The 12725-nt window shown below is 43.6% G+C and overlaps 1 protein-coding gene across 1 annotated transcript; it reads left to right on the forward strand.

Annotated features, from left to right (window-relative positions):
- The first annotated feature begins 1525 nt into the window (after positions 1-1525).
- LOC143332107 (eukaryotic translation initiation factor 5A-1-like) lies at positions 1526-7675 on the forward strand. Its single transcript, XM_076749371.1, has 5 exons — positions 1526-1569; positions 2690-2861; positions 2967-3071; positions 3881-4012; positions 4465-7675. The coding sequence occupies exons 2-5, from the start codon at positions 2703-2705 to the stop codon at positions 4525-4527; spliced, it is 459 nt and encodes a 152-aa protein (XP_076605486.1). The 5' UTR covers positions 1526-1569; positions 2690-2702; the 3' UTR covers positions 4528-7675.
- Positions 7676-12725: the final 5050 nt, after the last annotated feature.

Consider the following 12725-nt stretch of genomic DNA (forward strand, 5'->3'; position numbering starts at 1 on the left):
ATTTCATTGCAGTATTATAACGTGATGGGTGAGGCTGCTACAGTCGATTTTGGATCACATGGCTATTTGTATGTGGGCCACCTGTATTGTTGAACCTACAGTGAATTAAGGTCTGGTGCTTCAGTTCCCATTAGCTTTAAAGCTCAGTGGAGCTTGCAGATGGCTTTTTTTTGTCCCTGGCACGCAGGAGCTCGGAGCTAAAGAATCGGATAGGACTGTGAATGTGGAGCAAATGAGCGCTAACATCGCTCTGTGCATGCTGGATCTGTAAGTGGGGAACTGTCTCAGCTTTGCTACGCCACTGTTGTGTTCACTGCTTCTCTCTGCTGCCCCAAGTGCTTTAACTGTGGAGTCAATGAGTCAGGAACGGAAACAGGGTTTGCATTTGTGGAAAGAGAAAAGACTGTTATAGTTATATATTATATATTAGACTATTATAATACTTCATATAGTGTGTGGTATACTGTAGTGCTATTTGGTCATCCAATCTGGATATTACTCATCTGAAGACTTACCCCACAATTTTCTGTCTTGAAATATAATCATGAACTCCTCTGCTCAAAAATGTGTCGTTCATTGTCACTTCACTTGAATGTCTAACCTTCGTTGTGCAGTATGTGTGTTTCTGTGCGAAGCATCTTGTACATTTGTTTGCATATTTATATATTCTGGAATTTTAAATGAGGGAGAAATTGATGATGATTGGAATTTTTAAATAATTTTTGTGAGGAAATTAAACTTTTTGGTGGAAAAGAAAAGCCTACCGAACACAAAGTGGGGTATTTTTATACACCTTTGTGCCTGGAGTGGATCTTTTAAAATATATAGATATATTTTTTCAATCTACCCATGTCAGATTGCTCTGTTTTTGGGAACCAGTGATGGAGATCATATAGCAGACGGGGCGATTAATGTTTAACGGATAGCAGAGGAAATTTACTCTGCTTGCAGAAAGATCTGTTTACCCAAAGACAGTCCTCTTACACAGCCCCCAGCAACACCACAGAACTAATTATAGACTCATAACAAGCTGGCTGTGCTCTTCAAAGTAAACACCTCAGTTCTGCTCTGAGCTCAGCAGTGACACACACACACACACACACCTGGAAGCACAGGAAATTTGCAGTACGGTTGTTCATCTTCAGCAGTAAAAACAATAAGCTTTGGTTGGTTGTCATGGAGTGTGTGTCAGAGGGACAGAGAAAAAGAGATGCAAAGTGCCTGCAGTGTGAGAGAAATCATCCTGCAGGAGCAGCAAAATGTCCTAAAAGAACTAAAGACAGTAAGGTGAATAAAATCAGGGCAGAAACGAGCTTGTTGTAGGCTGAAGCTGAAAGAGGATGAGGAGAAATGACAGTCAAAAGTGGCAGTGCAAAAGGAACTGAAGTAGGAAACAAACAGTTTTCACGGTAAAGCTGCTACGATCCAGTAGGTGGTGGTAGTGCAACACACGTGGATGTAAACAGCCATAAAACTCCGCGAAAGAAGAAGAAGAAGAAGCGAAGTAGTATAAGGAGTAGAAGAAGACGAACTAGTGACATTTCCTCCGAGGTAGAAGAGAGACACAAGGTAAGGAAGTTGGTACATTTTGTACAATTTTAAACGTTAAGTAACCGAGTGTTTGCCGTGCAGCGACGCCTTATCTAATGTGTAATACTGGGAGCCATTTGTCGATAACGTTAGTTAATCAGTAACTTCTGTGTGACGCTCGTGAGACAGTGTTTGATGAGCGGTTGAAAGAAGTTAGCACGCTACTTTAGCAACATTAGCAACAGTACCGCCTGCCAGCGTCAATGTGTGTGCGTGGTGTTAGCAAGCTAACTTGGTTAATGATGATAGAAAACACATGTGGTGGGAACCTGAAGCTAGCTTGCTGTTTTAGGCTAATTTACCGTGTAACGTGCTCACCTGGCCCAGCTGCCACGTAACATGGCTAGTTAATGGCGTGCTAGCTTGCTAACACGAGCGTTTTGTAGATTACTTTGTAAAGACGGCCAACTCGTAAGGTAGCTAGTTGGGATATTTAACTCGTTATGTATTTTCCCAGGACCGTGTGAAAGAAAATTTGACATTACAGCAACACGTCGTACAAGTCAACTCTGCACATGAGCAGTTAACGTCAGCTGTTAGCTTCTCAGATAGTCGACCCGAAAGATGATTGCGCCACTTCTCACAATTGTTTGTGTACAAGTGTGATGAATGAATGAATAAATGAATGTTGAATCGGAGAGCATGGATCGCTAGAAATCTGCAACCTCGAAATGAATTGGCGTTAGGTTGGAAAGATCATGTTGGATTTCGACGTCGAGCAACGTGCAGCAAGGCGTTTTTAGTTGACATCTTTACTGTTTGATTTTTGGAGCATTGATTGTAAGCGCTCACGACCCAACCACTGTCCACTTCCTTATAGAGAGCAGACTGAGCGTGACCACGTTAGCGCAGCTTGTCTGCTATACCAGCTGTTTCTGGTAGCTGCCGGACAGCCTAAACTGGTCTTGTTTGCTGTTTTGAGTCTGACAAATCTGTAATCTCACCAACTAGCACACAATAAACATCTGATTATTCCTCTTTTGTGTCTGCAGTTGTGGCTCTTAATAGCACACGCACCCTTTTGTGAGTGACGCTGCTGTCCGCCACATTCTTACGTCTGTTTGTGTGTTCTTCTGCTCATTTGGGTAACCTAAAACAGCCCCTAGCCCATCATGGCAGATGAATTTGATACTGGGGACTCTGGGGCCTCTGCGACGTATCCCATGCAGTGCTCTGCGTTAAGGAAGAACGGCTTTGTCATGCTGAAAGGGCGCCCCTGTAAGATCGTTGACATGTCTACCTCTAAGACAGGCAAGCACGGGCACGCCAAGGTAAGTGCATCCTCTGGAATGCAGGGCTTGAGGCACATTAATTCAGCCTGATGTTTTACAAGTAACCCCCAAAGCAAGATCTAATCGGTTATGGTATTTTCCAAGGTTCACCTTACTGGACTTGACCTCTTCACTCAGAAGAAGTATGAAGATATTTGCCCATCTACCCATAACATGAATGTCCCACACGTAACAAGGAAAGACTACCAGGTGAGACGTGTCTCTTAAAGCTCTTGGTGTAACCACGCATTGGTGGATAGTATACCAGTGGGACAAGTTTGTACCAGAAGCCTGTGATTCTCTGGCCAGTGTCGGGTGTTGTGGCTTTTGTTTGGACCCCAGTGCATCCATTTGTGATAACGTGTGGGACTTTGTATAATTATTACCACTGAAAAAATGCGACATGAGACTATAAATGCTTTTTCGATTTTTCAAAGGGTGTGTCACCGGCGTCAGTCTCTTCAGCATTTGTGAAAGGGTATACAGGTTTTGAACTTGCTGAACAGGTTTTGTCTTTACCACCAAGCAGCCTCTTCTTCCCTCACTGAGGCCTCTTTTGGGATAGCAGTCCTCTAAAACCACAAGAAATGAAGACTGTTTAGTTTTTCTTATCAGTTTTGATGGAGTTTATTGTCTCCATTGGACTGTTTTCACGTGTCCCTGGTGTACTTCTGTTCTACTGTAACTCAGAAGACAAATTTCTAATTTTCATTTAATTTTTTGTGAAAATGTTAATCTTGATTGGGCCTCACAAACTGTGCATGGCATTTACCTGTCCTATGAAAGACCGAGTCTGTTTAGTGGACAGATAACATGGTTTCATCACACACAATAACGACTTTGGTCTGTGTTGCAGCTGTCAGTTCAGTTTTTTGACTTGCAGCCACTCACTATTAGCCAGATTTTCAGCATGTACATAAGTGAATCCCACTTCTCCATGTTTTAGCTGTCCGAGTGTCTTAATGTTTTAACATTTTAAACATTTTACTGCTTTCATTTTTGTCTACTGGCACATTTAGCTATGTGATATCTCCGATGGTTTCTTGTCCCTGATGGATGACGTTGGAGAAACCAGAGAGGACCTTAAATTGCCAGACGGTGATTTGGGAAAGGATATCCAGAAGAGGTTCGATAGTTCAGAAACGTTTATGGTGAGTTTCAGTGTCAGTTCATTCGTGATTTTGTGCTTTCGGTGACCTGAGGTGGAAAGCTGTATGAATATGCCACTTTTTATTGACTTACTCTTTTTATCTTGAGGTACAACTAGAAGATAAAATAAGCTCTTAACTGCCTTGTAATGCATTTGTGTCACTGAAAGTATTCTGAAAAGCTCTTTTTGCTTCAGACTGCTTCTCTAGACAACGTTTCTTGCTTTCAGTGGAGCTTTTTGACAGACCTCTGCACTTTGAGTCATAAGTAAAATATTTAGTCAAAGAAAATGTTTGTAGAATACCTTTTTATCACAGTAATGGAGGATGGAAACCTGAAAAATTAACCAAGTTAATTTAGCAGCTAGTGCTCAACAAGTTAGCTGGTGAAATGTAGGCAGAACGAAGGGACCACTGCTCTGGTCCCAGGTCTTATTTCTCTCTTCCCTTTTCAGGTGTCTGTGATGAAAGCAATAGATGAAGAGCATGTAGTTGGCACCAAGGCCATGACCTCTTAAATAAGTCGAGGATAACGCTGGGAGACCTCACACTCCTATTCTCCATTATGGCTTTGAAGCCTCACCAAAGCTGCTGGCCTCCACCCCACATCTCCACCAGTTTCCCTGCTGGTCGACTGAAATCCGGAAACTGGACTGGGTTAGCGTCTTTAACTATACCTATGGCTCAGGGCTGACTGGCATTCTCTTCAGTCAGTGAAGTTGCCCACCCTCAGCCATCACAACTTAACTTCGCAGTGGGTACTGATGTTACTCCAAGAATATTCCCAATAATATTCCAGCAAGTCATAACATTGTTTTAACAGTGTGGGTGATATGCTCTTTTCCTGCATGCATTCCTTTTTTTAATCATTCCTATTGTTCTTTTTGAAATGCTGCACCTTGCTTTCAACTTAAATTCTCCCCTAAATGTTTTTACCTTTTAATTTGTGTCTCCGCCGGCTGACTGAACACCTCAGTTAAGGCTCCGGCTCTGCTTGGTACGCAGTTCAGAGAGCATAAGAACACACGACGGTGGAAACACACTCGTTCACATGCACACTTTGAACTGAATTTCTGCAATCAGCGACATTTTCTTTACTCTGCATTTGAAGTATCCCGCTGTAAGCTTTCTGCATCGAGCTGGCCTTTCGTAGCAGGGCGCTCTGCTGCCTCAGCCGTTCTGAAGCCGAACAGGCCTGTCGGGGGGGCAGGACGGGGCCTTTTCCTCTTCTATGCTATAAAACTTTTTCCTTTCACTTGATGCCTTTTACGAGCTGACAAATGTATTGAAAATAACTTTGAAAGAGCAAAACTTGACTGTTACACTCTTAACTCAACAATTAAGCTTTGCTTGAAAAAAATAAAGTTGCATCATTACAACGCTAAAGAAAACGATGGCGTCTGGGCGCAGGATAGTGGAGACAAGAAACCATTTAAAGTCTTATAAGACGTAGCTAAACTTAGGTGGTAGTTCCACTGTGCGTCGTCCACACCGTGTTGTGGCATTGAGTCAAACGGGGGGTTGCGGGTGGGGGAAGGTAGCTGTGTTTGGGGTCGGTAGGTTTTTATTTTTGTTTGCTGTTTAATGGGATTTTAGAAATTATGGTGAAAGGTTGTTGTTGTGTTTACATTCGCACAGAATTGCAGGAAATCAGTGTGTTTACACGCACTGCGTTAACGTGGTCGCTGTAAAATCTGCATTTTCAGCAGGCAGTCAGTTTTCTCTCCTACCTCCTATCATAACATTTAAACTGTATTTGAAATGTTTCAGTGAAGAGGCCTTTTTTTTTTTTTTTCAAGGGCGCGTGCGTTAAGTGTCTAAACCCGCCTTCAGCTGTGGAGACGACGTCTTTAGTCTCACTTCAGTCTGACTTTGGGTTTCGGCACGTTACGATCTTTCCACCTCCTCTTGTCATAGCAATACTTTTCTAATTTGAAGTGTCGGTCGGGAACCCGTGCTCTTTTAAAAAACACTGTGTGAAGCAAAGTGTTGACATCCGATTACTTAAATCCGTGTAAACACTGATTGTAATACTGACAGAGGAAGGTACTCCGTTAAGCTTACAGCGTGTTCTTTGTACAATGGCAGCCGGTCCGTTTCTTCGTTCAGGCTTCAGTCCACCTAAACTTTTTTTTTTAACTTCAAGACACCAAAGTTTGTGCATTAAGTTCTCATGTATTTTGTTCGTTCTCATTTGATTTGTGTTATTTTTTTTCCCCTAAATAACACCATGTTAGGGGCTGTGTTGGGTTTCACTGAAGGTACCAAACACAGCAGCAGCACTCTGAACTGCAAAGACCAAAGGTGGAAGCAGTAACGCTGTACTCGGTGTACGAGTGGTACATTTCACATTGAGTATTCGTTTCTTTAAGCAGCAGGAAAAAGCATTTGACCTACAAATAAGTGCTCTGCAGGCAGCACGGTAGAAACTGCAGGCCTGTAGGATGTCCTGCTCGCCTTTATGAGTGCACACATCCGCTCACAGCGTCAGCCTGAAGCATCTCCTCCTGACTTTAGTGTCGGTGGCGAGTAATGAGGCTAACGAGCACGTGGGGAAACCTAACCTGTCACATGTTCACTGCAGAGGATCCTGGCCTGGGGCGGGGACGCTGTACAAGACTTAAAACTAGTTTGACCAGTAGGTCAGCAGAGACTGAGGCATTGTGCTTTGTCCATTAGTTTCATTGCAAACGTTGGCAGTGTGCCTGTGAACACCAGGCTTTGTCTTCAGTCTGTGGCTTCTTTAAGTGCGTGGCCAGGTTTCCAAAATGTCCAGTCATTGGCACAACTCAATAGGTAAACCATTTTTACGTCTGTCTCCACAGCCCTAACTGAAGACCACTGTCTTCCTCAAGCCATATTTGAGCTGTCACATGTATCTATGACGAAGGTCAGACTCCCTCCTCCCCCTCAGTTCCTTTGGCCTCCTCTGATATGTAGCACTAACTATTACCACACGACTGACCTCTGATTCCGTTTTGAGAAAATGTTTACACTGTAAGAGAGACATCCCGTCCTCGTCGGCTTCGCGTGCTGACCTCGGATCAGAGACCCTTCGGGACACAACAGCAGCTTGCCTGAGGTCAGCGTCACGCACGGGGACAGATTTTCTCAGGGCTCCAAACACAGTGTTCGGAGATGTGTTACTGTAAAGGTGTCAGCGGCGAGGATTGTTATCCTCCTTCATTAATGACATCATCGGTGTGTTTTTATGTTGGAGAATATTAAGTTTCCTGTTTGTCTTCTTTGGTGCCTCTTAAAGATCTGAGCTGCTTCACGTTTTCTCTTTTCTCTGTCTTTTATTTCTGCTACTTTATTATTATTATTATTATTATTTTATTATTATTATTGTTATGAGGGACGTTGGTTCGGACCACTGGTACGGTGTGTTCAGATGGGAAATAGGTGAATTATCAATGATATATACTGTATGTTCTTGTATGCTGGCGAAGGGGTTTTAGGGTATTTTCTTGGCTTGATGCATGACTTTCTGATTTTAATGTGTAATCCAAACCGTTTCAAAGGTTAATCTGACGATGAGCCTCCTCTGGAACATAAACATACATGTGCGCCTCCCTTGTCCATTCTAATGTGTGGCTGCTGTCTCAGAAATCACGACTGTCTGTTTCTTTTAGGCCAAATAAAGTTCATGCAGATGTTACTGGCGATGAGACGTTCGTCAGCTGTTTCATTTTGTCCAAAGTAACAAACGCCTCAATGTAGCTCATCACAATAAAGAGCTTCTGGTTTCTTTGTTTACCGCCTGGACAAAATATCCACTCTGAAGCACAAGAGCCGCTCACAGTAAAGTCAGAATGTGTACCAGCAGAAGGACAGTTTGTAACAGACTAGATTAAAAATGATCAAAGAAAAGTCAGTGTTGCCTTTTTTTCAGTGGTGAATTGTAACATTTACTCTTTACATTTTAAACAACTCCATACTTTTACACCTCAAAGGGAAATATTGTACTTTTTACTACATTTGACAGGTACACTTAGTAGATTTCAGATTAGTTTTTCATACCCTTCCTGTCCAGTGAGAAGAGATTAAACTACGTGACTGTGTGGTTAAAAGGAGCTCAACCTGAAACATCTACAGCAACAATAATCTAAAAAACATCCCAATACAATAATATGTACTCATAGTTTACTTCAGGTACACATATATGTATATAATACATGAAATACAGCAGGTAAATGACATCATTTAACATGTTTTTTAAAGTAATCACATTACACCACATCCTCAGCCCAGGCGTCCAAGCAGATTTTGATATTAAATACTTTTACTTGAGTAATGTTTTGACGGTAGGACTGTAATTTGTAGTGGAGTATTTTAGTACTTCCAGGCCACTTCAGTGAAGGATCTGAATACTTGAACAGGTAGCCGCTGAGCTAATGAACACTGCACTCAGGATGTATATGGATAAACTGCTGTGCTCATCAATTCACGGGCCCCTGGCAGAATTTGTGTGTTGTACTTGTCTCTCAGGTGGTAACGCTGCTCTTCCTCTCAGCAGAAAGCCTCCAGGGCGCGTAAACCCACACTCTTGTGTAAACTGCAGGTTTGAAGAGCCTCGGTGATACTGGGCTCAGGAAACCGATGGCTGCTCCAGAACCTTCCCTTTTTTCTCTCTAAGCACTGAAGGGTCGGCCTGGCCTTGTGTTTTGGATCATTGTGTTGGAGAGTGAGTCCTGTGTGCAGCGTCTGGGCTGATGAATGCAAACTGTACGCTGCATCCATCTTTCTGTCAGTTCTGACTACAGTCCCTGTGCCGCTGCAGCTCACACTCCAAAAACAGCAGAGATCCACCTCCAGGCTGCACAGCAGGGATGGTGGACTTTTCATCAAAGGCCTTGCAGACTCCTCTTCAAACACAGCATTTATGGTTTGACCACGAACCCCCAATTTCCTGCTTCTTTATCAGAGTTTGAACAGAACTGATTGGCATTTTAAAATCTCTTTACATCCTTTTCCTGATTAAGTTCAGCTGCGTTTTCTCACAGTTGCTGTTGCTTTGCCCGTGACTCGGGATCCAGCAGCCCTGGATGAAATGTGCAGGAGCTCTCGAGCTGAGAAACTCATTTACTATTTAGACACAGACCCTAATTCTAATCAAACAAGTCACAGGTGTGGAAATTTACCCGTAATACCCATTTAAGGTGGTTTTCTTTTACTATTTGGGTGATTTCAGTAATTATGATTTTAAAAGTGCATCTGATTAGACATATTTTCCCAAAAATGGCTAATAATTCACAAATTTTCCAGGGGTACGTGGATTTCTGAGCGTAGCTGCATGTCACAGAGTTCAGTTCATGGAAAAGTTTTCTTGAAACGACATCAAGCGTTTCATCTGAACATAAATATACACCAAGGTAAAGCTTAACTTAACTAACCGCTTCCTCTGGCTTTATGACGGGCCTCCAGCTGCTGGGCTCAACCAGTTCTCAGGTCATGTTCATTCAGAGATGTAGAACATTGAGTCAGGCTGGACCCAGAGCAAAGTACGACTTGAAATCAAAGTGCAGCAAACAAGCATCATTTGTCGTTATCCTGGAGTGAATACTTCTGTACACAACATGTTGTAATAACAGTTTTATATGTGTCAGTTTATCAGTGAGGGGGGATACAGGCTCTGAACTGAAGCTTCTGTAATGCAACAGCAAGTGTAGAAAATACCAAAAGAATGAGATAATGTCAGTTATCGCAAGATGCATTGATGTTAAATGATCAGTAGGTGGCAGCGAAGCATCACTTTTAAGGCTGGTCTGAAGTTTGTTCTTGAGCCACCAGCTGTTTAAAAACAGTCTGAATATCTTTTGCAGTGTGTCTGGACACAGAAGAAAGCAGGCTAGACAGTGTTTGTGACGCTTAAAGTGCAGGTCCCAGCAGCAGCAGTGAAGGTAGTTTTGAAAGCCAAGCACATGCTGGGGCATCAAGGAACCGAACGCTGCAAAGGTGAACACATGGCAGCTGTGCACAAACGCACCCACTCACGAAGGCAAGAGAAGTGTTTCAGTTAGTTCACTTCCCCCAGTAAACGAGGCACGTGGAACCACCTTGCAGTCCCTACAAACCAATTAAATCCTCTCCACGGCCTTTACAGAGAAACCTTCTTCCCTCAGGAGTGTTTTGCTTGGACCGTCTGAACTCTTTCAAGGCTCGGCGTGGAGACCGAAGCGGGGATTCTGGAGGGGATTGGCAGAGGTTTTATGGGCCATTCCACAGCGCTCCGAACCTGTTTATCCAGACGGTGAAGCCCCTGTATTCCCGCCCGATGTTTGGAGGACATGAACTGGTTTGGAATGATTGGAGATTTGACGGAGTTCCAGGCTGGAGGGGGATTCTCTTGTAAATCAGGGAAAACACGAGTCCAAACACACACATGGGCTCGATACAGCAGCGGCGAGCAGAGAGAGGGCCCATTATGTAACTGCAGGACCCATGTCTCCAAACAGCATGAGCTGGAGAGAGAGGAGATCAAAGCATTAGTGTGAACCATGTGCTTTTATTGAAAGTGTATGGGATTAACTGTGCTTGTGTGTGTGTGTGTGTGTGTGTGTGTAAAAGAAGACCTATAGAGTTTCCTCCAACTGTTTCCTATCAGTCCCACAAATAACTGCATTATTACTTTATTCAAGGTCACTGCAAAGTTAATACACCCTCTGAGATATTTGGAAGTCCTTATGGCAATATTATACAGGGTGGGTACGACAGGAAGCGTAATCAGCTTACATTTATTGTAATGAACCCTTATATAACTGTCAAAGCATCGGCATAAATCCCCGAGAAAAGCTATACGAGGCGCACCACCACACCTTCATGTCTGAAATAGACGAGAAAACAATATCAGCATACGCTTATCAGTGTCACGCAGAAATATAGGTCCTTTAAATAGCATCGTATCATGAGAGTCAGTAAGTCCAGAAAGAAAAGAGAGAAAAAATATGAAACTATGTAAAACATAAACAGTTTTTTTAATGTATATTCTAAATATTAAGTGAGATTTGCTTGTTTCTCAGGCTGTCTGTGTGTGTCTATGCATGCAGCCGACCTGTGTGACTTTGTGTGTGTCTCTATGTCAGGGGTGCTTTTTGAAGATCAGTGGAGTTATTGAATCCAGATTGTGAAGTAAAAAACGGGGAGAAAGAGCTCTTCATCTCGGCCTCTGACGGGCTTTGGCGGACTGATGGAGGACAGGAGGTGTTTTTTGGTCCTCCTTTCATGTGTTCAGTCCCGCTGAGAGACGAGCGCCGGGGAAGGTTTCTTCATGTTGTGATTGTACGCGGTGTGAGGGTGAATATTGAAAACAAATCCCACGACCATTTGTTGGATTGTGACGTGCAGAAGTGTCTGCCTCGGTTGTTTTTAGCTGCAGTGAAGTGGTGTGGCTCGGCCCACCTCTTTGGTCCAGACGATGGATTACCATGAGGTTTCATCTAGAAACTCATGAATCCTAATGACTTTGGTGATTCCTGACCTTTCCTCTGCCTCCACCATGATCTTGTGCTTCTGACTGAGATGTCTTAAAAGCTGTTGGATGGATTTTCATGTAATTCACAGTACAGACATTTGTATGTTATTGATAGAATCTTATTGATCCTCTGACTTGACATTCAGCACCACTGTCGGGTCAAACGTTGTCCACCTGCAAAGCTAAAGACATTCCCACCCTCTACTTTGTGTTTATGCATTTATTAGCCACTGCTAGCACGGCTGCAACGTTAAACTAAGACAAGACAAGATACATACACAGGATAAGTTGCACAGATGCAATGGTTGATAGTGTCTGGTGACATAAATAATGGAGTAGTGCAAAAAGGAGGTTTATGATGATGAAGTGAAACAACATCAACACAATGCTACGTTAAATCAAGCTGGAGTCAACCAGCCTAACAGCCGCTGGTGGCACGGTGGCACGGTGGCAACACTGTCGCCTCACAGCAAGAAGGTCCCGGGTTCGATTCTCGCTGCGGGCACCAGGGGTGTGTCCTCCATGCCTTCGGTGCCTGCTGCTTGAGGAAAAAGGCCTTTCTGTGTGGAGTTTGCATGTTCTCCCCGTGTATCCTCCATAAAATATACCCCCACTAAAAAAAACATGCAAGAAGATCACCACCTGACCAATGGTGACACAAGGAACTGGGTCCCCGGGCGCCGGTCGGATGGCAGCCCACCGCTCTTGGTCTGCCGCAGAGGAAGGACGACCAGGATGGGTTAAAGGCGGAAGATAAATTTCACCAGTGCATGGCGTGTGTGGGCATGATGCATGTATCTGTGTGACGAATAAAGGGGATTGTCCAACTGATTCTTCATTAGCATTATACCTGCTAAGCACTGCATAGCATTATACCTGTATGAGCAAAATTGCTCCACATACAGTTTAGACGTGTAATACAGCAGCTAGACGTTGGATATCAAGCTTAAAACAATGAACCGCACGCCAAATATTCATACTGACGTAGATTTGGAAGCTGTTGTGAGCACATTTAGAAAGATGCTGAGCTGTCGGTAGCAGCTGAGGTTGACTGGAGACGTCATCTCAGTTTTCATTTTGGGGCTGCGTGTTTCACTCGTACGTGCACGCTCGTGGTCAGTGTCAGAGCGTCGGCTGGGAGAGGCGAGGTTTTCTCTGTGTGAGTCTTCGTATGTGCACGTATGAGAGTGTGATTCAGACCAGGAGGGCAGGGGAGTGTTCTGTCTTTAAACGTACGCAAAC

This window comes from Chaetodon auriga, chromosome 14 (genome assembly GCF_051107435.1).
Source record: "Chaetodon auriga isolate fChaAug3 chromosome 14, fChaAug3.hap1, whole genome shotgun sequence".
Taxonomy (NCBI): Eukaryota; Metazoa; Chordata; class Actinopteri; order Chaetodontiformes; family Chaetodontidae; genus Chaetodon; species Chaetodon auriga.

Excerpts from the sequence above, each read along its gene's own strand:
- LOC143332107 (XM_076749371.1), top strand. The coding sequence starts at position 2,703 with ATGGCAGATGAATTTGATACTGGGGACTCTGGGGCCTCTGCGACGTAT. Across the intron at positions 3,072-3,880 it reads TAACAAGGAAAGACTACCAG|CTATGTGATATCTCCGATGG; the intron begins GTGAGACGTGTC and ends TGGCACATTTAG. Across the intron at positions 4,013-4,464 it reads ATAGTTCAGAAACGTTTATG|GTGTCTGTGATGAAAGCAAT; the intron begins GTGAGTTTCAGT and ends TTCCCTTTTCAG.